Source organism: Schistocerca cancellata, chromosome 6 (assembly GCF_023864275.1).
Source record: "Schistocerca cancellata isolate TAMUIC-IGC-003103 chromosome 6, iqSchCanc2.1, whole genome shotgun sequence".
Classification (NCBI taxonomy): Eukaryota; Metazoa; Arthropoda; class Insecta; order Orthoptera; family Acrididae; genus Schistocerca; species Schistocerca cancellata.
The window spans coordinates 102,670,690-102,696,648 of NC_064631.1; the positions used below are offsets into that span (position 1 = coordinate 102,670,690).

General features: G+C 45.4%; 1 protein-coding gene and 1 non-coding gene across 2 annotated transcripts in view; both read right to left on the minus strand.

Moving 5' to 3' along the window:
- LOC126088171 (SH2 domain-containing protein 3C) overlaps nucleotides 1-25,959 on the minus strand; it is a 1,167,763-nt gene that overhangs the window by 211,204 nt on the left and 930,600 nt on the right. The window contains exon 5 of the mRNA XM_049906294.1: nucleotides 5,026-5,086. Coding sequence (XP_049762251.1) covers nucleotides 5,026-5,086 — 61 coding nt within the window. The remainder of the gene's footprint in view (nucleotides 1-5,025; nucleotides 5,087-25,959) is intronic.
- Trnat-ugu (transfer RNA threonine (anticodon UGU)) lies at nucleotides 1,924-1,997 on the minus strand. The gene has a single exon. It is a non-coding gene; the product is annotated as a tRNA-Thr (tRNA).

Genomic DNA, 25,959 nt, shown 5'->3' on the forward strand with positions numbered 1-25,959 from the left:
ATTATCCATTATTTAGCAAGTTGGTCCACCTTTGGAACGCAATTCAGCAGCGATTCTGCGTGACATGGATTCGAGAAGTAGGTTTCCGAAAGTATGTGGTAGCATATGTCAACACACAGGTCAGGCAGTTCCCATAAAATTATGGGCTGGTGGTTTGTCAGTGCGGAGTGACGCCCGGAAGCATCCCAGATTTCTTCTTTTGGGTTCATATCAGGTGCATTTCATAACGAAGATATTAGCGTGAGTTTATGGCAATGGTCCTCAAATCACTGTAGCGCGATTCTGGCCTTGAGACATGGATGGTTTGCTGCTGGAAGATGCCATAGCCATCGTGGAAGACATGATCCTTCAAGAATGCAGGCAATTATAATAACGTTCGTGTAATGCACAGTGCCGGCCGCTGATAATTCTAGCGGTTCTGGCGCTGCTGTCCGGAACCGCGGGACTGCTACGGTCACAGGTTCGAATCCTGCCTCGGGCATGGGTGTGTGTGATGTCCTTAGGTTAGTTAGGTTTAAGTAGTTCTAAGTTCTAGGGGACTTATGACCTAAGATGTTCAGTCCCATAGTGCTCAGAGCCATTTGAACCATTTTTTGTAATGCACAGTGTCATGCAATTGTCCTTAGCGTTACCTAGTTTCCAAAGGCCTGCAACTAATATATTTTACCCACCGATGCTTCCACTGTTCGAAACACTTTTTGCCGTCATCTTTTGAAATGGCTGACAGCTCCTCCCTGTTTTTTTTTGTTTGTTTACTTCTTCAATGTTGTCAAATCGATGCCCTTTCACGGCCCTTTTCATGTGTGGAAATAAGAAAAAGTCGAATGGAGCCAGGTCACGCGAGTAAGCTGCGTGGGGTAGCGGAACGATGTCATTTCCAGCCAAAAACTGTCTTAACAGAGATGGCTGTATGTGCAGGTGCGTTGTCGTGGTGGAGAACCAGTCCCCTGTCTGCCCAAACGTTCCGGTAAAATTCGTTGATCCGAGCTCCAAGATAACCCAATAGTCTCTGACAGTTTTCAATTGTCTATCGACGGTTTTTCAGCGCTCCACGTCGATACTTGTGTGAATATCAATTTGTGACCAATTTGCATAACTCCTTCGTTGTGCACTTCGAGATGACCAGTCCTCTGCACGTTTCTGACTTGAATTTTTTCAACAGTTAAGTCTACAGCACAAATCTGATTCTGCATGTGACACAGATCTGTATTAAGTAGTACAATATTTCATACAGACGTCAGTGGTGGCTCGTAACAACAATTATCTCGTAAACGGCTTATTGCAGATCCATATTTTCTGGACCGTTGTACGTTGCAGTAAGTACTGGGAGATGAAGAAGCTTGCACAGGAAAGGGTAGCATGGAGACCTGCATCTAAATGAAATGGTTCAAATGACTCTGAGCACTATGCGACTTAACTTCTAAGGTCATCAGTCGCCTAGAACTTAGAACTAATTAAACCTAACTAACCTAAGGACATCACACACATCCATGCCCGAGGCAGGATTCGAACCTGCGACCGTAGCGGTCGCGCGGTTCCAGACTATAGCGCCTTTAACCTCTTGGCCACCACGGCCGGCCCAGAGACCTGCATCGAACCAGTCTCAGGACTGAAGACCACAACAACAACATCAGTTTCCAGTCGATTCTATATGTCATACAGACGTCAGTGGCGTCTCGTAACAACAATTATCTTTTTTTTTTTTTTGAATTTGTGGTCTTATGGGACCAAACTTCTGAGGTCACCGGTCCCTAAGCTTACACACTACTTAATCTAACTTGAACTAACTAACGGTAAGGACGAAACTCACACCCATGCCCGAGGGAGGATTCGAACCTCCAACGGGGGAATTAGAATTATATGTTAATACCTTCAGCTACTGACGAGAATTGATATGTATCAACGGGGACAGGTGACAATGTGTGCCCCGACCGGGATTCGAACCCGGGATCTCCTGCTTACATGGCAGACGTTCTATCCACCTGAGCTACCGAGGTCACAGAGGATAGTGCGACTGCAGGGACTACCTCGCGCACGCCTCCCCCGAGACCCACATTCTCACCTTATATGTCCACACACTACATTCGTTGTGTCCCTACCCAACACACTCATTACGCGTGGAAGACATTCTTACCAAGTCCCGTAAGAGTTCGGATGTCATGGCCTGTATTGCCAGAACTATATACTTACACTCCTGGAAATTGAAATAAGAACACCGTGAATTCATTGTCACAGGAAGGGGAAACTTTATTGACACATTCCTGGGGTCAGATACATCACATGATCACACTGACAGAACCACAGGCACATAGACACAGGCAACAGAGCATGCACAATGTCGGCACTAGTACAGTGTATATACACCTTTCGCAGCAATGCAGGCTGCTATTCTCCCATGGAGACGATCGTAGAGATGCTGGATGTAGTCCTGTGGAACGGCTTGCCATGCCATTTCCACCTGGCGCCTCAGTTGGACCAGCGTTCGTGCTGGACGTGCAGACCGTGTGAGACGACTCTTCATCCAGTCCTAAACATGCTCAATTGGGGACAGATCCGGAGATCTTGCTGGCCAGGGTAGTTGACTTACACCTTCTAGAGCACGTTGGGTGGCACGGGATACATGCGGACGTGCATTGTCCTGTTGGAACAGCAAGTTCCCTTGCCGTTCTAGGAATGGTAGAACGATGGGTTCGATGACGGTTTGGATGTACCGTGCACTATTCAGTGTCCCCTCGACGATCACCAGTGGTGTACGGCCAGTGTAGGAGATCGCTCCCCACACCATGATGCCGGGTGTTGGCCCTGTGTGCCTCGATCGTATGCAGTCCTGATTGTGGCGCTCACCTGCACGGCGCCAAACACGCATACGACCATCATTGGCACCAAGGCAGAAGCGACTCTCATCGCTGAAGACGACACGTCTCCATTCGTCCCTCCATTCACGCCTGTCGCGACACCACTGGAGGCGGGCTGCACGATGTTGGGGCGTGAGCGGAAGACGGCCTAACGGTGTGCGGGACCGTAGCCCAGCTTCATGGAGAAGGTTGCGAATGGTCCTCGCCGATACCCCAGGAGCAACAGTGTCCCTAATTTGCTGGGAAGTGGCGGTGCGGTCCCCTACGGCACTGCGTAGGATCCTACGGTCTTGGCGTGCATCCGTGCGTCGCTACGGTCCGGTCCCAGGTCGACGGGCACGTGCACCTTCCGCCGACCACTGGCGACAACATCGATGTACTGTGGAGACCTCACGCCCCACGTGTTGAGCAATTCGGCGGTACGTCCACCCGGCCTCCCGCATGCCCACTATACGCCCTCGCTCAAAGTCCGTCAACTGCACATACGGTTCACGTCCACGCTGTCGCGGCATGCTACCAGTGTTAAAGACTGCGATGGAGCTCCGTATGCCAGGGCAAACTGGCTGACACTGACGGCGGCGGTGCACAAATGCTGCGCAGCTAGCGCCATTCGACGGCCAACACCGCGGTTCCTGGTGTGTCCGCTGTGCCGTGCGTGTGATCATTGCTTGTACAGCCCTCTCGCAGTGTCCGGAGCAAGTATGGTGGGTCTGACACACCGGTGTCAATGTGTTCTTTTTTCCATTTCTAGGAGTGTATATGAATATAGTGTCTGTTCTTTCGGCTACTCCGCGCGGCAACAATTATCTCGCGAACGGCTTATTGGAGATCCGTATTTTCTGGACCGTATCAGTTTTTACTCTCGCCTATGTTTGCTAAGGAGTATGGCACACCGTGAATATTGCAGCACGGGAGTAGGGAACTTCTTGTTCCGTACTTAGCTTACATTATTAGAGTATAATGAAGTGTGACTCTAGGAATTACAAGCATTTTTGTTTAAGACAAGGATAGAATAGGGATAGAACTGCAGTTATATTATCAGCAGGTCAAGTGGACAATACTTCTGGATGGCCCCGTCAGGAATTGCGAACAACACAACGCCTATAAACTATTTAAACAGCTTTGTTTTTGTGGCCATCTTCCGCAGCAAGCATATAAATACTTGCTTTGTTAATAAAACAGCCTTTTCCTGCTGCTAAAAACACGTGAGAGCCTGGAAATATGGGACAAACCACTCCACATTTGAAGAACGCCTAAGGAACATGACCACAAACCAACCACTACAGAAGATGACATGAAAATAATAAGAATCAATAGAAAAAACACCTCCTAACCCTGCAAGAAACTTACCACATACAGAAAACCAAAGTAGAAAGGAAAGCCTGATGAATGAACAAGTATACATGCCAAGCAATTCATTATTTACACTAATAGATAAAATAATAGAATAACGTCCCAAGAGGATTAATATAATAATACTGTCCAATATAATAATAATAATAATAATACCACCCAACATCTTTACACTCACCTATCCATGAACCCCTCCACAGAATATTGAAACTAAAAGTCAAATCAGCTGGCACCGAAGTTTTCAATCACTCGCTAACAGCTAATGCAACACCATACAATTCAAACCTACAACATCCCCCCCCCCCCAAAAAAAAAAGCGCGCTCCTCTCTCTCTCTCTCTCTCTCTCTCTCTCTCATACACACACACACGAATAGAAGATAGTCTTGAACATATACTTTGTACTCCGTTAAGGTGACAATAATTAGGTAAACATGGCAAAGAGGAGGAAACACGTAATGGAGTCACAATATTTACATAGTGAAAAGCAGTGTCCGGCGAAATGATTGTATCAAGTGGCAAAAGAACAATAGTACACTACGAAAAAGAATGAGAAACATGGTGAACAGGATGAAGAAGGTCAGAACGCAAAGGTATATGACAGTAATAAAAGTGGTAGTGTTATCACCAGACCAGGAAATCGCAAGTAAAACTAACTAAAATGTATTGTTGAGATGCCGTAGGACAAGATAAGGCGAAACGCGTATGGGATAAATAAATTAAACAGCAGCAGGAAAAGGCAGTTTTATTTACAAAACAAGTATTTATTGAAACAGAATGACGTCTGCTGGCAGGCTTGTACAGAGAGGAAGTACTCACCATCACCAGGTTACATAGGCTCTTGCTCTGTATGACGTCGCTGACAACCAGGATGTCGGACCTGAAACAAGACGGAAGCGGTCGGTATGCATCAGCGCACAATTCGCTCGTGAAACACGTGCAAAACTGCACTTCAGTTTGTAAAAGATGCCAGGCTTACATGGATGGAAAGGAAAGACGTAACACACGTTCACAGCATGATCTAAATGATTATACTTCGATTAAAATAACTGGGCGATCGATATTTTCGCGAGTAGGGTGGCAGGAACCAGCCGTAAGCCAGTCGTCATTCTTCTCTCGCGTGCCTCGTGCACGCTGTGTTGGTTACTTTGCAAATGCACGCTGAGCCTTGTCTAGCGTGGTCGGCTGCACGCCAGTAGCAATTAGGACTGTTGATATTTTTGAAAATATTGGGGATCCCATGTATCGACATTTAAAAAATATGCCTGTAACGTCGCCCGATATCTCGAACAAAGTATAGATATATCGACAGGTAGATATAGACGTACCGCCCTATAAAAATATCGGCAGCACAGTGTAAATATACTGCCGGATTTAGAGCTGTATATTTAGGTACTGATTTATTAGTAGATATTCTGTACATGAACACGGTCTAAGGCGCTGCAGTCATGTACTGTGCGGCTGGTCCCGGCGGAGGTTCGAGTCCTCCCTCCCTCGGGCGTGCGTGCGTGTGTGTGTGTGTGTGTGTGTGTGTGTGTGTGTGTGTGTGTGTGTGTGTGTGTATGTATGTGTATGTGTGTATGTGTGTGTGTGTGTGTGTGTGTGTTTGTCCTTAGGATAATTTAGGTTAAGTAGTGTGTAAGCTTAGAAACTGATGACCTTAGCAGTTAAGTCCAATAAGATTTCACACACATTTAAACACATTGTACATGAACAAGCTAGCAGCCTAACCGTACCCTCAAAGCAAGAACTGAAAGGAAAACTGAACGTTCACGCTTAGCGATGACCACTTTGCTAACAATGATAACTGCAGGTATGTGGCACAATAAAAGCTGTTCGAAGGGTCCGTCGATTGGTTTCGTCACATATCGGATTTTGTTGTGAGTCGGTGATATGGCGCGTTGTCATCCATAAAAATTTCATCCTTGTTTGGAAACATGAAGTCCATGAATGACTGCAAGTGGTCTCCACGTAGCCGAAGATAACCATTTCTAGTCAATGATCGGTTCACTGGACCAGAGGACATAGTCCATTCCATGTCAACACAGTACATACCATTATGATCCCACCCCCAGCTTGCGCGGTGCCTTGTTGACAACTTGGGTCCATAGCTTCGTGGGATAACCCTTTTAATTTCATCCTTCAACTGATGTATTGTTTGTGGTTTGTTCACATACACTTTTAATTTCACAAATCCCCACAAAAAAATCACAAGGCAAAACATCGCATGACCTGGCAGGCCATTCCTCGTTGCCACGCAGAGAGCTAATTTTTGAGGAAATTTGTCATTCAGCAGAGCAATAGATTCTCGGGAAGTGCGACATGTCGCACCATCTTGTTGAAACCGAAAATCATTTTCGTCAACAACAGGGAAAAACCAAACAGGAAGCATGTTTCGGTAACGTTCGCTGTTCACAGTGGTGGCAGCTGACTCATCATTTAAAAAAAAATACAGACCGATCAATCATCCTGCCCAGAACCCACACTGCAGAGTCGTGCGTTGAGGACGCATCTAATCTTCCACACTCACTCACGGATTTTCGTTACTCCAAATTCTGCAGTTCTGCTTAATTACGTACGCACTGAGGTGGAACTGCGCCTCATCTGAGGAAATTATTGTTTTTATGAAGTTCTCGCTCTCCGCTTGTCGAGCCAAGACCCATTCAGCAAATCGATGTCTCCAGAATGAGATTTTCACTCTGCAGCGGAGTGTGCGCTGATATGAAACTTCCTGGCAGATTAAAACTGTGTGCCCGACCGAGACACGAACTCGGGACCTTTACCTTTCGCGGGCAAGTGCTCTACCATCTGAGCTACCGAAGCACGACTCACGCCCTGTGCCCACAGCTTTACTTCTGCCAGTATCTCGTATCGGTCGGGCACACAGTTTTAATCTGCCAGGAAGTTTCATATCAGCGCACACTCCGCTGCAGAGTGAAAATCTCATTCTGGAAACATCCCCCAGGCTGTGGCTAAGCCATGTCTCCGCTATATCCTTTCTTTCAGGAGTGCTAGTTCTGCAAGGTTCGCAGGAGAGCTTCTGTAAAGTTTGGAAGGTAGGAGACGAGATACTGGCAGAAGTAAAGCTGTGAGTACCGGACGTGAGTCGTGCTTCGGTAGCTCAGATGGTAGAGCACTTGCCCGCGAAAGGCAAAGGTCCCGAGTTCGAGTCTCGGTCGGGCACACAGTTTTAATCTGGCAGGAAGTTTCAAATCGATGTCTCTTTCCATGATCTGCAGGTTTCAGCTCTTGTGTAAGCTCAATCTTGTACGCATGCATTTACAGATATTTTGAATGGATTTCATGCAGTGAACTTGGTGATAAATTCAGATTTGAGCTCGTCGGCGAACCAATTTTCTGGGGCTTACAGTCACATTGTCACGCACAAAGGCAGTATTTTCTTGTGTTCGAACAGAACGCGGTCATGAATCAACTTCCGAACTGTCGATTCGGTTGGAGCAGCATTACGTCCGAGTGTCACGAACGGTTGCCGTGGGACTTCCGCTGTTTTTGTAATAACTTTTTACAACTGGGATGCGCTGCTCAGTTGTCATCTGCTCCGTGACCAAAATAAACATCAAACAACCATCCTCCCCACACAAAAGCTATAAGGCTACTGATTAGAAGGATCGCAGATAACAGACATGAAAAAATCACAGCTGCGAAACGTCATATAAAAAAATGGCGCAAAACTCAATTTCGTCCTTACTTCCCGGATACCCGTTATACGCCGATGTTTACGTACCAGCACCGCCGGCGGTTGCTCACTGTTCAGTTCTCGTGTGTGTGTGTGTACAGTGTACGCTGTACATTATGTCCGATTGGATAGTCAACAGAATAATATTTTGAAGCTTTACTAACGCTTTCTGCAACGAACAACCTTCTATCGCACGGTTCTTATCTGAATGATTCAGAAAAATGTAAATAACTTATCACGGATAGCGTGAAGACTTTGCATGTGGTCATCATGAAAATGATGCATTTCTTGGTTGGTCTGCATAGACAGTAATACGATATATTTTGAAACGAATGTCGGGTGTTTAATTAAAGCCGAAGCTATAACTTGGTGTGTAGTAATTAACAATCTGAAGACTAGTGGAGAAGAGACAAGCAGAAAGCAACTCAGTGGCCGCGCGGCCGCTACGGTCGCAGGTTCGAATCCTGCCCCGGGCATGGATGTTTGTGATGTCCTTAGGTTAGTTAGGTTTAAGCAGTTCAAAGTTCTAGGGCACTGATGACCACAGATGTTAAGTCCCATAGTGCTCAGAGCCATTTGAACCAACTCAGTGGTTGCAATGATTAGCATTAGTAGCAACAACCTGTTAGTCTGCATAGTTAAATGCTAGGGCAGCATAGTACGCTTACAGGCTGCGGCAGTACAAAGAACGAAAAGGAAGAAGTTTAATGTCTCATCAAAGTCGAGAGACAGATCATTAGTTCACCAGGAGAGAGATGGGGAGGAACCAAAGAACTATCGAAAGGACAAAAAAATGGTTCAAATGGCTCTGAGCACTATGGGACTGAACATCTTAGGTCATAAGTCCCCTAGAACTTAGAACTACTTAAACCTAACTAACGTAAGGACATCACACACACCCATGCCCGAGGCAGGATTCGAACCTGCAACCGTAGCAGTTCCGCGGTTCCGGACTGCAGCGCCAGAACCGCTAGACCACCGCGGCCGGCGAAAGGACAAAACCATACTTCTATGTATACCTTAATTTGGAAACATTACCTACCAATGTGGGACGTGTCGTGGGCAAATGTCTTGGGATACATTCACAGACCGGCGCAAGTTAACGGCTGGCAAAATGGCAAAATTACTTTACAAGGCTAAATTCTTTTCCGCATTACTGTACTACTGTTCATGCACTGAAGAGCCAAAGAAATTGGTACACCTGCCTAATATCACGTAGAGCCCTCGCAAGCATGCAGAAATGCAGAAACACGCCGTGGCGTGGACTCGACTAATGTCTGAAGTAGTGCTGCAGGGAACTGACATCACGGATTCTGCAGGACTGTCCATAAATCCGTAAGAGTACGACGGGGTGGAAACCTCTTTTGAACAGCACGTTGCAAGGCATCCCAGATATGCTCAATAATGTTCGTTTCTGGAGAGTTCGGTGGACGGCGCAAGTGTTTGAACTCGGAAAAGTGCTCCTGGAGCCACTCTGTAGGTACTCTGGACCGGTGGGGTGTCGGATTGTCCTTCTGGAACTGCCCAAGTCCGTCAGAATGCACAATAGACACGAATGGATACAGGTGATGATACAGGATGCTTACATACGTGTCACCTGGCAGAGTCGTATCTAGACGTATCGCGGGTCCCATAATCACTTCAACTGCACACGCCCCGCACCATTATACAGCCTGCACCGGCTTGAACAGTCTCCTGCTGACATGCAAGGTCCGTAGATTCATGAAGTTATCTTCATATCTGTACACGTCTATACGCTCGATACTATTTGAAATGAGACTCGTCCTACCAGGCAACATGTTTCCAGTCATTAACAGTCGAATGTCGATGTTGACGATCCCAGGCGAGACGTAAAGCTTTGTGTCGTGCAGTCATCAAGGGTACACGAGTGGGCCTTCGACTTCGAAAGCTCGTATGATGATGTTTCGTTGAATGGTTCGTACGCCGACACTTGTTGAAGGCCCAGCACTGAAATCTTTAGCGATTTGCGGAAGGGTTGCACTTCTGTCACGTTCAACGGTTCTCTTCCGTCGTCGTTGGTGCCGTTCTTGCAGGATCCTTTTCCGGCCGCAGCGATGTCGGAGATTTGATGATTACCGGATTCTTGAATGGCTCAAATGGCTCTGAGCACTATGGGACTTAACTTCTGAGGTCATCAGTCTCCTAGAACTTAGAACTACTTAAACCTAACCAACCTAAGGACATCACACACACCCATGCCCGAGGCAGGATTCGAACCTGCGACCGCAGTGGCGCGCGGTTCCAGACTGTAGCACCTAGAACCGCTCGGCCACCTCGGTCGGCCCGGATTTCTGATAATCACGGTACACTCGTACAGGAAAATCCCTACGTCATCGCTACGCTGTGTCACATCGCTCGTGTGCCGACTATAACACCACGTTCAAACTCACATAAATCTTGTTAACCTGCCATTGTAGCAGCAATAACCCATGTGACAACTGCGCCAGACACTTGTCTTATATAGCCGTTGCCGACCGCAGAGTCGTATTCTGCCTGTTTACATATCTCTGTACTTGAATACGCAAGCCTATACCAGTTCCTCTGGCGCTTCAGTGCAGGTAACAGCATTCCAGATAACTCAGCGTTGTGCACCGCAAACTGACAAGTGACCGTTTGGGACTGGCGGGCTACAGCGAGATGCCTGCTTTTGATGCGCTGGCAGCCAAACAAGGGCGCATCGCTGAGGAAATTCGCTGTTGTGCTGTCTGACTATTGCGTGCGGGCGAGCTGGGCTGTCAGGCGCAGGCGGCCACAATGGCCACGCCCCCTCCCAGATCGAGATTAGCCCATCAGCTGCCGCCTGCCGGAAGGCCACTCCGTCTTTGTTCCGGTCCGGTCCTGCCCGCTGCTGCGCTGACTGGCAGCTACACTGCGATCGCAAGCCTCGCCTAGGGGCGCCGGATCTAGCTGGGGCGTCGTAGGGACTAGAGTGCTGCAACGCTCCATGTTTGACCGGTCACGCCTCGCCTGTTGACGGGGGGACCGAGCCGCTCGTGTCCGGCCCCATACGACTCGGCTCGGTCACGTACTCGCCCCATGTCTGTTGTCCGGATTCCGGACACGCGGATAACCGAGCATGACCGGTTACCGCTTACGTCTCACCTCGCCTCACCACGGCTCGCTGCTCTGTACTGTACAAATCCAACGCCTCTCTCTCTCTCTCTCTCTCTCTCTCTCTCTCTCTCTCTTTCTTTTAATACAAAAGTAACGTTTCCAAGAACGGGTACGTTACACAGCTAAATTCATAGATCACTTTCTTTTATAATATTTACTCCCGTCTTCCTAACGTCCGGGAATTTTGTTGTAAATAAAACATTGATCAGAAGAGACCAATCTGTGTTAATGTAATGAGATGTAAGCGTCAAACAGTGCACCTGATTATGCGAATCAGTCCACATATCAACTATCGCAGCCCATGTTTTATTAATAACTTCCGCAATAACAGAAGGCATTATACTGTTTCGTATTGCATCAGCTTGTTCTTTGACATGTCTGCTTATAGTAGAGGGATGTGGCATGACATCTGCCACGTTAACTTTTCCATAATGCGCACCTAGATGTATTAATTCTTGGCCTAGTTCTCTGAAACCTTCACCGCAAATAGCATTAAAAGGTCTCATATCTTTAGCACACATTGCAACACACTTTGCTGTAATACTATTTTTTATTACTGCCGGTATTCCTGAAGGAGCCGTATCTTTGTGAGGTTTCTTGCAACTGCGTTTCTTTAAAAGAGTGGTTCCCGATTGGAAACACAATAACGTGGAGCAGTTTATGCACGATACGTATCCAGTAGACGCACTGTTTTCGTCTACAACCACCAAAAATATGCTCCGTACTTGACTTTTTAGACCTTCCCGTCTCTTCAATGTGTAAACATTGATTTCAATCTTACGTCTTACTCCACTGGTTTCCTCGCACTGCATGATTGCAGAGAGAGAGAGAGAGAGAGAGAGAGAGAGAGAGAGAGAGAGAGAGAGACACCACAAATGAAAAGCCCGTACTGGCTGCAGTCTCACACGGATAATGACACGTGTAATGTGTTTGAAGTTGCGTGCTACGTATTCGGTCACGGCTTCTATGCTCGGTCACTAGAACTAGTGCGGGCAGCCTATCCAGTTAGGGTGTGCTCGCCCCATCTCGTATTTTGTGCTCGCTTACTCGGTCATGCAGGACTCTAGTAGGGACACACTAAGATGGTGGAGGAGAAATGAAGTAAAACATTCATTTAATATAATTACTTTGCAACAGTCACGGATGTCCATCTCACAAACTGACATACGGCACCTGTGCAACACAATGTATGCACGTTTGCGTACCCGCATTCAGCATTCTACCTGTTAGACTGGTTATTAATGTATCAGCAAGTTTTGAATTCTTCTGGGCCTGCAGCGTTGTAAGGACATTATATGTGCGTTAAACCAAAACGCTGCTTTGTGTAGCAGTTGTTATTATTGTGACTTCATTTTCATTGGCTATAGGCCTATTTGGCTCAAAGTCCATTTTCAAGCACTCTGAAACCTATAATACGGTGTTTAGATGATGTATCAGCAAGTCACATTTGCAATGGTTTACCTTACGCTTACATTAACTTGTCATCTTACAATTTTAACAACTTAAATACGTTACCTATGCAAACTGAAGAAACTGCGAAAAGGTGGTAAGTAATTTAAGGAGGTGGGACCTGGATAAACTGAAAGAACCAGAGGTTGTACAGAGTTTCAGGGAGATCATAAGGGAACAATTGACAGGAATGGGGGAAAGAAACACAGTAGAAGAAGAATGGGTAGCTTTGAGGAATGAAATAGTGAAGGCAGCAGAGGATCAAGTAGGTAAAAAGACGAGGGCTAGTAGAAATCCTTGGGTAACAGAAGAGATACTGAATTTAATTGATGAAAGGAGAAAATACAAAAATGCAGTAAGTGAAGCAGGCTAAAGGAATACAAACGTCTCAAAAATGAGATCGACAGGAAGTGCAAAATGGCTAAGCAGGGATGACTAGAGGACAAATGTAAGGATGTAGAGGCTTATCTCACTAGGGGTAAGATAGATACTGCCGACAGGAAAATTAAAGAGACCTTTGGAGAAAAGAGAACCACTTGTATGAATATCAAGAGCTCAGATGCAAACCCAGTTCTAAGCAAAGAAGGGAAAGCAGAAAGGTGGAAGGAGTATATAGAGGGTCTATACAGGGGCGATGTTCTTGAGGACAATATCATGGAAATGGAAGAGGATGTAGATGAAGATGAAATGGGAGATATTATACTGCGTGAAGAGTTTGACACAGCTCTGAAAGGCCTGAGTCGAAACAAGGCCCCGGGAGTAGACAACATTCCATTAGAACTACTGACAGCCTTGGGAGAGCCAGTCCTGACAAAACTCCACCATCTGGTGAGCAAGATGTATGAGACAGGCGAAATACCATCAGACTTCAAGAAGAATATAATAATTCCAATTACAAAGAAAGCAGGTGTTGACAGATGCGAAAATTACAGAATTATCAGTTTAATAAGTCACATGGTCTAGTGGTTCTAGACGCGCAGTCCGGAACCGCGGGACTGCTACGTTCGCAGGTTCGAATCCTGCCTCGGGCATGGATGTGTGTGATGTCCTTAGGTTAGTTAGGTTTAAGTAGTTCTAAGTTCTAGGGGACTTATGACCACAGAAGTTAAGTCCCATAGTGCTCAGAGCCATTTGAATAAGTCAGAGCTGCAAAATACTAACGCGAATTCTTTACAGACGAATGGAAAAACTGGTACAAGCGGACCTCAGGGAAGATCAGTTTGGATTCCGTAGAAATATTGGAACACATAAGGCAATACTGACCTTACGACTTATCTTAGAAGAAAGACTAAGGAAAGACAAAGCTACGTTTCTAGCATTCGTAGACTTAGAGAAGGCTTTTGACAATGTTGCCTAGGATACTCTCCTTCAAATCCTAAAGGTGGCTGGGGTAAAATACAGGCAGCGGAAGGCTATTTACAATTTGTACAGAAACCAGACGGCAGTTATAAGAGTCGAGGGGCTTGAAAGGGAAGCAGTGGTTGGGAAGAGAGAGAGAGACAGGGTTGTAGCCTCTTCCTGATGTTATTCAATCTGTATATTGAGCAAGCAGTAAAGCTAACAAAAGAAAAATTCGGAGTAGGTATTAAAATCAACGGAGAAGAAATAGAAACTTTGAGGTTCGCCGATGACACTGTAATTCTGTCACAGACAGAAAAGGACTTGGAAGAGCAGTTGAACGGAATGGACAGTGTCTTGAGAGGAGGATATAAGATGAACATCAACAAAAGTATAACGAGGATGATGGAATGTAGTCGAATTAAAACGGGTGATGCTGAGGGAATTAGATTAGGAAATGAGACGCTTAAAGTAGTAAAGGAGTTTTGCTATTTGGGGAGCAAAATAACTGATTATGGTCAAAGTAAAGAAGATATAAAATGTAGAATGGCGATGGCACGGAAAGCGTTTCTGAAGAAGAGAAATTTGTTAACATCGAGTATAGATTTAAGTGTCAGAAAGTCGTTTCTGAAAGTATTTGTATGGAGTGTAGCCATGTATGGAAGTGAAACATGGACGATAAATAGTTTGGACAAGGAGAGAATAGAAGCTGTCGTAATGTGGTGCTACAGAAGAATGCTGAAGGTTAGATGGGTAGATCACATAACGAATGAGGAGGTGTTGAATAGAATTGGGGAGAAGAGGAGTTTGTGGCACAACTTGACAAGAAGAAGGGATCTGTTGGTAGGACATGTTCTGAGGTATCAAGAGGTCACAAATTTAGTATTGGAGGGCATCGTGGAGGGTAAAAATCGTAGAGGGAGACCAAGAGGTGAATACACTAAGCAGATTCAGAAGGATGTAGGTTGCAGTAAGTACTGGGAGATGAAGAAGCTTGCACAGGATAGGGTAGCATGGAGAGCTGCATCAAACCAGTCTCTGGACTAAGACCACAACAACAACAACAAGCCAAAACGCTGCTTTGTGTAGCAGTTGTTATTATTGTGACTTTATTTTCATTGGCTATAGGCCTATTTCGGCTCAGAGGCCATTTTCAAGAACTCTGAAACATATAATACGGTATTTATATCAGCAAGTCACATTTGCAATGGCTTACCTCACGCTTACATTAACTTGTCATCTTACGATTTCAACTACTTAAGTACGTTACTTATGCTACACAGTTCCCAAAATTTCATTATTCTTCATTAATTATATTTTTGGCGTTGAGATTTTTTTTTCAGGCAGTGTGTTTTGATACAAGCGGCAGCTGTGGTCTTATTACACAGCTAGAGATTTTCACTTTCGACGTACTTAAGTACTAAACTCATTCACACTATATGGGCTGTGTTATGAATTACATTATCAGGTGACTCCTCAAAAGGAAGTGAGTAGCAGTGTCCCAGTGTTCTCTAGTGAGGCTCACAGACGTATGTTGTTATTTGTATTGATCAAAAGATGGCAGAGTAGTTAAGAAATCATTCTGAAAAAGAAAAAAAATCTATCATAATAAAGAGGAAATTACTCACGTATTCGAGAGGTCTTTCACAGAGATACAGAATCAAGGTTTCTTTCGTGGTTACAATGGTATGCACCAAAGGAAAATGTGAGCTACTTGTAAGTGGTACTGTAAGCTTCTTATGTTTCTTTATGTGTGTTTTCCGCTTCCGCTTTTGTAAAATTAGGATGCGTACTTTGAACAACAACATTATTGAAGCTCCAAAAGCATGCACTTGTGTCTAAAACATGACTGAGTCTTTCACGAAGCATAACGCGAATTGAAGCTTCGGTGAACATTTAAATCAAATATCTTTGAAGGAGACAACCACACTTAATTTCAAGGTTACAGACAACGCATTCTACAAGAAAAATACTGTCATCTAGTGTCAGAGCCAGAGTTTACTTTCCTACGTCCGGTGAGGATCTTACGGAATCCATTCTCGTATCACACATCGCCTTCATGCGCAGCTATGCTCCAGACAAACTGTAGTACAACGTTCGCAGTTCTATGTTCGTGTTGGTCTCCAGTACATTTTGCTGGTCTTCAAATTCGCCTCGCTCGTCCAGTGCAGCGACGACAGACTCACTACTCTGGACGTTAGGAACGTCGATATGGAACCCGTTCTCTCAAAACGCAAATCCATTGCCTTAGCTGTTATATCACGGTGCTGTTCTCCGACAGTTGACGCGTTATGTAGCAGACGGCGAAAAGTATCCACTTTTAAGCCAGACCGACAACTAGCCACTTATTACAAAACGCCAGAATGTCAATCACGTCGAAAACAGAGTCACTGGGCGTACAGTCTACCGAACATCGGACCGAGAAAAGCTGTGGTGACACCATTTGGTGGCATCAGCGGAAATGATTCTACTGGCTATGTCGAGTCTTTTACGACTCTTCGGAGCAAACGCTGATGCAATACTGTATACAGATCAGGAGACACGTTAACTGTTAACATGGAACTGTCTATGAAACAGGAGAGTATTCGCTGAGTCTGTGACGCGTTGTGTAAGAACTGCTCCAACGTGATGAGAAAGCCTGTGGCACTTGGTACGGAGCGTGCGTGGGAGACGAACTCAGGCTGACGCCTCCGTACACCTCGTGTGGAAACTTTCTACAGGAACACCAGACAAAGTGAGTTCACCGACGCATGACACGCAGCTACTATGACTGTTGATATTTTTAAAAGTATTGGGAATCCGATATATCGATATTTAAAAAATAACACTATGGGTTCTCGATATAACGAAAAAAATTATCGCTATATCGAAGAAAAAGATTTCGAGATATCGGCCTATAAAAATACCGGTTGCAAATTGTAAATACAGGGTGATTCAAAAAGAATACCACAACTTTAGGAATTTAAAACTCTGCAACGGCAAAAGGCAGAGCTAAGCACTATCTGTCGGCGAATTAAGGGAGCTATAAAGTTTCATTTAGTTGTGCATTTGTTCGCTTGAGGCGCTGTTGACTAGGCGTCAGCGTCAGTTGATGCTAAGATGGCGACCGGTCAACAGAAAGATTTTTGTGTTATTGAGTACGGCAGAAGTGAATCGACGACAGTTGTTCAGCGTGCATTTCGAACAAAGTATGGTGTTAAACCTCCTGATAGGTGGTGTATTAAACGTTGGTATAAACAGTTTACAGAGAATGGGTGTTTGTGCAAAGGGAAAAGTTCTGGACGGCCGAGAACGAGTGATGAAAATGTAGCACGCATCCAGCAAGCATTTGTTCGCAGCCCAGGAAAATCGACTCGCAGAGCTAGCAGAGAGCTGCAAATTCCACAATCAACTGTATGGAGAGTCCTACGAAAAAGGTTAGTTATGAAACCTTATCGTCAACTACCCGAGGCGATGGATCGGCCGCCAGGCAGCCCGTGACAGAGCACTTCATCACTGGCCTCCAAGAAGCCCTGATCTTACCCCCTGCGATTTTTTCTTATGGGGGTATGTTAAGGATATGGTGTTTCGGCCACCTCTCCCAGCCACCATTGATGATTTGAAACGAGAAATAACAGCAGCTATCCAAACTGTTACGTCTGATATTCTACAGAGAGTGTGAAACGAGTTGGAGTATCGGGTTGATATTGCTCGAGTGTCTGGAGGGGGCCATATTGAACATCTCTGAACTTGTTTTTGAGTGAAAAAAAAAACCTTTTTAAATACTCTTTGTAATGATGTATAACAGAAGGTTATATTATGTTTCTTTCATTAAATACACATTTTTAAAGTTGTGGTATTCTTTTTGAATCGCCCTGTATATTGCCGGTTTTAGAATTGTATTATTAAGTATTGCTTTATTATTTGATAGTCTATACATGAGCAAGCTAGCAGCCTGCCTGTCTCACTTAGGGCATGAACTGAAAGAAAAACACTTAATTTTAAAATTTGTAAGTTAATGATGAGAGTTTTTGCAGATGAAAAGCTTGTATCACAAGACATTTTTGGTCGACTGTTGTGTTTTAATTAACAACTGTGTATATGGTGCATTGTCACGCTATATTTGGTTGGTTTATTTGGAGGTAGGCGACAAAACAGAGAAGTCATCGGTCCCATCAGATTAGGGAAGGATGGGGAAGGGTGTCGGCCGCGTCCTTTCAAAGGAACCATCCCAGCATTTGCCTGGAGCGATTTAAGGAAATCACGGTAAACCTTAATCAGGATGGGCGGACGCGGGTTTGAACCGTCGTCTTCCCCAATGCAATATTTCATTCCATTTAAACCTCTCACATCTTATTTTCTAAATTTGTCAGTGACTACATGTCAAATAAACCTTTTTTGACGCTGATGGAGGAAAATTGCGTGCTGAATCTTAACGTTGCAGTTTCTGTTGGTAGCGCCGCGCGCCGAGTAGGTCAGCATTTCTCCTCACACGTGTCCATCCGCCGTAAAGACAGATCTTGCCATTTAGAGTTTTGTTTATCATTTTCAGCAATGCACTGATCTTCTCTTCATTGGTGCTCTGTTTACGCATGTTAGCCGGCCGGTGTGCCCGAGCGGCTCTAGGCACTTCAGTCTGGAACCGCGTGACCGCGAATGGTCGCATGTTCGAATCCTGCCTCGGGCATGGATGTGTGTGATGTCCTTAGGTTAGTTAGACTGAAGTAGTTCTAAGTTCGAGGGGACTGATGACCTCAGATGTTAAGTCTCATAGTGCTCAGAGCCATATGAACCACTTGAACTCATGTTTTTGGTACGTGTGCTTTTAAAAGTACTGTGGATTATTATCCAATTCGTGGAATACTCTACATATGAAATGTGGCCATCATTTAAGCAACAACAAAGAGATGTGACCTAAAGTGTTTTTAACCCTAATCCGTGAAGATTGTCTGTGACTGAAACCGATCGTTACTTGAGCTTTAAATAAAAAAAGCAGCTGATGTTCAGACATGCGTTTTATAAAGCTTCCTGGCAGATTAAAACTGTGTGCCGGACCGAGACTCGAACTCGGGACCTTTGTCTTTCGCGGACAAGTGCTCTACCAACTGAACTACCCAAGCACGACTAACACCCCGTCCTCACAACTTTACTTCTGCCAGTACCTCGTCTCCTCCCTTCCAAACTTTAGAGAAGCTCTCTTGCGAACCTTGCAGAACTAGCACTTCTGAAAGAAAGGATATTGCGGAGACATGGCTTAGCCACAGCCTCGGGGATGTTTCCAGAATGAGATTTTCACTCTGCAGCGGAGTGTGCGCAGATACGAAACTTCCTGGCAGATTCTTCTTTTGTGCCATCTATCGTGCTTCACACAAAGAGAAAGACCGGACCTGATGACAGCTCAAAAAGTAGTAGGACTCCTTCAAACAGAAAAAAATTGTTTTACTATAATTTCAAAAGAACAATTTAAGTATTTACCGAAAATTTGAAAAAAAAATATAAAACGAAAATATCGGCACTCATTATTGCCGCTTTAATAACGACATATCGATGTATTGTGGAGCAGAAATAGCCGATATATAGGGTGTTACAAAAAGGTACGGCCAAACTTTCAGGAAACATTCCTCACACACAAAGAAAGAAAAGATGTTATGTGGACATGTATCCGGAAACGCTTACTTTCCATGTTAGAGCTCATTTTATTACTTCTCTTCAAATCACATTAATCGTGGAATGGAAACACACAGGAACAGAACGTACCAGCGTGACTTCAAACACTCTGTTACAGGAAATGTTCAAAATGTCCTCCGTTAGCGAGGATACATGCATCCACCCTCCGTCGCATGGAATCCCTGATGCGCTGATGCAGCCCTGGAGAATGGCGTATTGTATCACATCCGTCCACAATACGAGCACGAAGAGTCTCTACATTTGGTACCGGGGTTGCGCAGACAAGAGCTTTCAAATGCTCCCATAAATGAAAGTCAAGAGGGTTGAGGTCAGGAGAGCGTGGAGGCCATGGAATTGGTCCACCTCTACCAATCCATCGGTCACCGAATCTGTTGTTGAGAAGCGTACGAAAACTTCGACTGAAATGTGCAGGAGCTCCACCGTGCATGAACCACATGTTTTCTCGTACTTGTAAAGGCACATGTTCTAGCAGCACAAGTAGAGTATCCCGTATGAAATCATGATAACGTGCTCCACTGAACGTAGGTGGCAGAACATGGGGCCCAATCAAGACATCACCACCAATGCCTGCCCAAACGTTCACAGAAAATCTGTGTTGATGACGTATTGCACAATTGCGTGCGGATTCTCGTCAGCCCACACACGTTGATTGTGAAAATTTACAATTTGATCACGTCGGAATGAAGCCTCATCCGTAAAGAGAACATTTGCACTGAAATGAGGATTGACACATTGTTGGATGAACCATTCGCAGAAGTGTACCCGTGGAGGCCAATCAGCTGCTGATAGTGTCTGCACACGCTGTACATGCTACGGAAACAACTGGTTCTCCCGTAGCACTCTCCATACAGTGACGTGGTCAACGTTACCTTGTACAGCAGCGACTTCTCTGACGCTGACATTAGGGTTATCGTCAACTGCCTCGCCCATTGCAGGTGTCCTCGTCGTTCTAGGTCTTCCCCAGTCGCGAGTCATAGGCTGGAATGTTCCGTGCTCCCTAAAACGCCGATCAATTGCTTCGAACGTCTTCCTGTCGGGACACCTTCGTTCTGGAAATCTGTCTCGATACAAACCTACCGCGCCACGGCTATTGCCCCGTGCTAATCCATACATCAAATGGGCATCTGCCAACTCCGCATTTGTAAACATTGCACTGACTGCAAAACCACGTTCGTGATGAACACTGACCTGTTGATGCTACGTACTTGATGTGTCGGCAGAAGTGCCAACACTTTTTGTTTGAGGAGACCGAAATGCACGCTATAAGCTCACGCAGGCTGGCGTGAGGTCTGAAACAGGATACGTAATGAATGCTATAAAGAAAAGTACGTAGCTTCTCGAATACTTAACTTTAATTCATAATTGTAGAACATTGCTCTTAATGATACAGAAGTATTATAGCAATATAACAAAGGATAATGGCGCCGTGCTAGGTCGTAGCAATTGACGTAGCTGCAGGCTATGCTAATTATCGTCTCGGCAATTGAGATCGTTATTGTCAGTGAACCATTCCTATGAACGTCGGCTGTACAACTGGGGTGAGTGCCAGGACGTCTCTCTAGACCTGCCGTGTGGTGGCGCTCGGTCTGCAATTACTGACAGTGGCGACACGCGGGTCCGACGTATACTACCGGACCGCGGCCGATTTAAAGCTACCACCTAGCAAGTGTGGTGTCTGGCGGTGACACCACAGTACTGATGTGCTTGATGCTAGTACTGTAGAGCATTGAGTCGCATGTCAACGCAAGCACCGAAGTCAACATTACCTTCCTTCAATTGGGCCAACTGGCGGTGAATCGAGGAAGTACAGTACATACTGACGAAACTAAAATGAGCTCTAACATGGAAATTAAGCGTTTCCGGACACATGTCCACATAACATCTTTTTTTTATTTGTGTGTGAGGAATGTTTCCTGAAATTTTGGCCGTAACTTTTTGTAACACCCTGTATATCGATATTTACTGTTGGGGATATCGATGTGTCGGTATCTTACCAACAGCGCTAGCAGCTACCACAGACAGCGCAGGTATGCCTCGGCGGCGACTGCCCCATTAAGACTCTTGGAGGCGTCATACGACCAGTTAGACTGCTCTTTCCGGCGGTGCTTGCAGCTGGCGCCTCGGACGTACGGTTTTAAAGGGAAGGGACGAGCGGCTAAACAGTGGGTTGAGATTTATGGCAGCACTCCGAGCGCAGCTGTAATCGCTGCAGTTTACGAGCAGCGCTGCTGCGAGCACTCCACAGACTAACCAGTGCGGTAAACTTATTGCCTCCTCACCCTGCACCTGCGAAACAAGTGCGCGGCGCGGGTTTACACTACAGCCTGTAAGAACTGTAATACCTTACAGGACACTCTGAGCTAGATATGTCACACACTCGAGATGATTCGTGGTGAATTGAGAAACAAGACTACAAACACTACGTTTTTATGAATTTATTTGAAGTTCTGCATACATACATCAGCTAACTTTCGATGACTGTCATTCGGCATACGTACGAAAGACAACGTTAAAATTTAGAATAAGATACTCTGAACAGCTAAAGCACTGAAAACTGTAAACACATACAACACACTAGCGATCTGCTTCATGTAAAAGAAACGCTATCACCGTCCTATTGGCACCAAAATGTGAGTAAGCAGTAACAATAATTTGTAGATAGCTAATGTCCAAATGCCACAACCCAAAAAAAGATCCGCTATAGTAATTTTAAGCACAAATGCACTATCCTTGTTACTTGAACAAATTATTTTTTAAGGTTATAATTTACACCTATAATTTCCGATTAAGATTCTGCCTAATTGTGGCTTCCAATAAACCTGCGATTTCAGCCAGTACATTCCGAACTACAGAGGCGTCCAAAGAAATGTATCCACCGTTTAAAAGTCCATAACTTGCAAACTAGTTGACGGAGTTGTCTCATTTTTGGTGACAGTGTAGCTTAAAGTCCAACTTAAAGATATCACTGTAGGTGTTCGAAATGGTCACATTAACATCCACACACAAACGATGTCGCCGAACTGCAGCACGAACTACTGACTGCAACGTGTTCAGTTGGATACTTGCACATGAATGCACGATGGATTCTCGAAGTTCATCCAATGTGCGTGGCTTTTGTCGATAAACAACGTCCTTTAGTGTTCCCCACAGGTAAAAATCCATGAGAGTTAGGTCTGGGGAACGTGGTGGATACTCCACAGCACCTCTACGGCCTATCCATCTTCCTAGTAGATTTTCGTCGAGATACGCACTAACACGATTTTGGTAATGGGCTGGGGCACCATCTTGTTGAAAGTAAACTCTTCCGTCTCCATACAAGTCTCGAATGGCAGGTAAAATGGATGTCTGAAGCTTCTGAAGGTACACCTCTCCGGTAACTGTGCCATCAAAGAAGAATGGCCCAATCAAGACCCGGTAAGACAACCCACACCACACATTTACTCCTGGCAAATTCACGGCTTTGTCTACAGGGACGTTCGGATTTTCGGCGGCCAAGCAGATGCAATTGTGACGATTTACTGTACCATTGAGTTTGAACTATGCCTCATCAGACCACATAATCATCTCTGCAAACTCTTCATCGTTGCGCACCATGTTAGTAAACCACTCGCAGTACTCCATTCTACAATCTGGGTCGTCCTCGTTCACTGCGTGTAGCAATCGTGGGATGTAGCACTTCCACTTTTCTGTCTCCGAAATTCGCCGAACACTTGAGCGACTCACTCCAGTTTCACGGGCACACTGTCTCACAGACTTCTGTGGTGTAACACACGACGGGAATTAGCTAGACTTGTTACTGCTACAGGTCGTCCAGATAGTTACACGTACATCTTTAACACAACCTTCGGCTTCAAATTTGTCTCGAATGCGACGAATCGTTAAACGTGTCAGTGGGTATGTTTGGTTCTCATTTCGCCATTGCCGTTGAAACTCATTAATGTTTTCGTACTTAAAATACCCCTTCAAAACTGACTTCCTTTCATCGAATGTAAGCCTTGCGCCAGCCATGTTTACTCGAGTAACTAGGGGCAACTAAGAACAAAACACTGACTATTTGGCGACTGTCATCTGCCAAAACAAAAGAACGCAATACAAAGCTTGTGTGGCGATTGCTGGAACTACAAACTATTACAATACCAAAGATGAGACAACTCCGTCAATTAGTTTGCCAGTTATGGACTTTTAAACAGTGGGTACATTTTTCTGGACCCCTCTGTATATCCCGATTATGACATTTTCATCCTCAGGATGCCAGAATCTCCTCTGACTAAACTTATAAGTTTCTCACAGACCATGTTTCGTGTCGTGTCGTGACGGTCGATATGACCGAAGAGAAGAAACTGATCTCGATTTCACCGATTGTCGTCCGAAATCTGTACGTTCGGACGATCAGACCGCGCACGTAGTGATGTACTGATTTGAAAGGATCGGCCGCCTTCGACCGATATCGATCATCGTCGGAATCAACCGATATCCGTGTCACTATGACCGCAGCCTAAATACTCTTTGTACACGGATGCAATGTCTGCATTTAGTGTCGTATTTATTGTTGCTCATTATGTTTTTGTTATTGATTACCTTAGTGTTGTTGGGAATTTGGAAATTGTGGTAAGTTGCTATGGGACGAAACTGCTGGAGTCATCGGCCCCTAGGCTTACACGCTACTTGATCTAACTTAACCTAACTTACGCTAAGGACAACACAAACACCCACGCGCGAGGGAGGAATCGAACCTCCGACGGAGGGAGAAGCGCGAACCGGGACAACGCGGCTGAGACCGCGCGGCTTATTGTTGTTGATAATGACTGTAATCACGGGGATGATGTCAACGTTGACGGATAGGAAAGACTAAATCTCTGTATCAGCATGTAGCCTATTCTCCTAGAAAATCAGTTAGGGGGACGCACTGCTTAACGTTCCTTCCAACAGACAAATCACCATCAAATGGTTCAAATGACGGTGAGCACTGTGGGACTCAACTTCTGAGGTCATTAGTCCCCTAGAACTTAGAACTACTTAAACCTAACTAACCTAAGGACATCACACACATCCATGCCCGAGGCACGATTCGAACCTGCGACCATAGCGGTCGCGCGGTTCCAGACTGAAGCGTCTGAAACCGCTCGGCCATACCGGCTGGCTTGATCACCATCAACAATGTCGCACGACTTTACCCCAGGGGACACCGTGGAGAGATTTGATTTGGAATTTAATCCAGGACAGAGATGCTAAGTCTCCTGGCCAGGGATTTCACACCGCCTCGTCTCCTTCCTTTACCAACCAAATACTGGTTATGTAAACATAGCACGGTGATAGCGTTTCTTTTACATGAAGCAGATCGCTAGTGTGTTGTATGTGTTTACAGTTTTCAGTGCTTAAGCTGTTCAGAGTATCTTATTCTAAATTTTAACTTTGTCTTTCGTACATATGCCGAATGACAGTCATTGAAAGTTAGCTGATGTATGTATGAAAACTTCAGATAAATTCATAAAAACGTAGTGTTTGTAGTCTTGTTTCTCAATTCACCACGAATCATCTCGAGTGTGTGACATATCTAGCTCAGGGTGTCCTGTAAGGTATTACAGTTTTTACAGGCTGTAGTGTAAACCCGAGCCGCGCACTTGTTTCGCAGGTGCAGGGTGAGGAGGCTCTAAGTTTACCGCACTGGTTAGTCTGTGGAGTGCTCGCAGCAGCGCTGCTCGTAAACTGCAGCGATTACAGCTGCGCTCGGAGTGCTGCCATAAATCTCAACCTACTGTTTAGCCGCTCGTCCCTTCCCTTTAAAATCGTACGTCCGAGGCGCCAGCTGCAAGCACCGCCGGAAAGAGCAGTCTAACTGGTCGTATGACGCCTCCAAGAGTCTTAATGGGGCAGTCGCCGCCGAGGCATCCCTGCGCTGTCTGTGGTAGCTGCTAGCGCTGTTGGTAAGATACCGACACATCGATATCCCCAACAGTAAATACCGATATACATGGTGTTACAAAAAGGTACGGCCAAACTTTAGGGAAACATTCCACACACACAAATATAGAAAAGATGTTATGTGGACATGTGTCCGGAAGCGCTTAATTTCCATGTTGGAGCACATTTTAGTTTCGTGTGTATGTACTGTACGGGATTTGAAACGGCTACTTCCAGCTTCTGCACTCCCGCAAAAGCGTACGCCACTAGCCTGGGCCACTGACACTCATTTTATTGGGCTGAAGAAGGCGGGTGCGCAGTCGTCGTTTAGTGAGTCTTTTGTGAAGAGCTCGTGATGCCTTGTCGATGGATAACAGACCACTCTCGCACGCGTCCTTGTAATGCATGGCACTACACCATCTTCGAGCGAACCAAAAAGAGCTCGCATGTTCATTATAGGGCCCGAGATCACTTATACCTAATTTGTGAGGCTCTGGCTTCTCAAGTATGATATAAAAAGCGTTGACAGTGACGTGTGTTTTCCAGTATGTGGCCTCCCTCGTCCT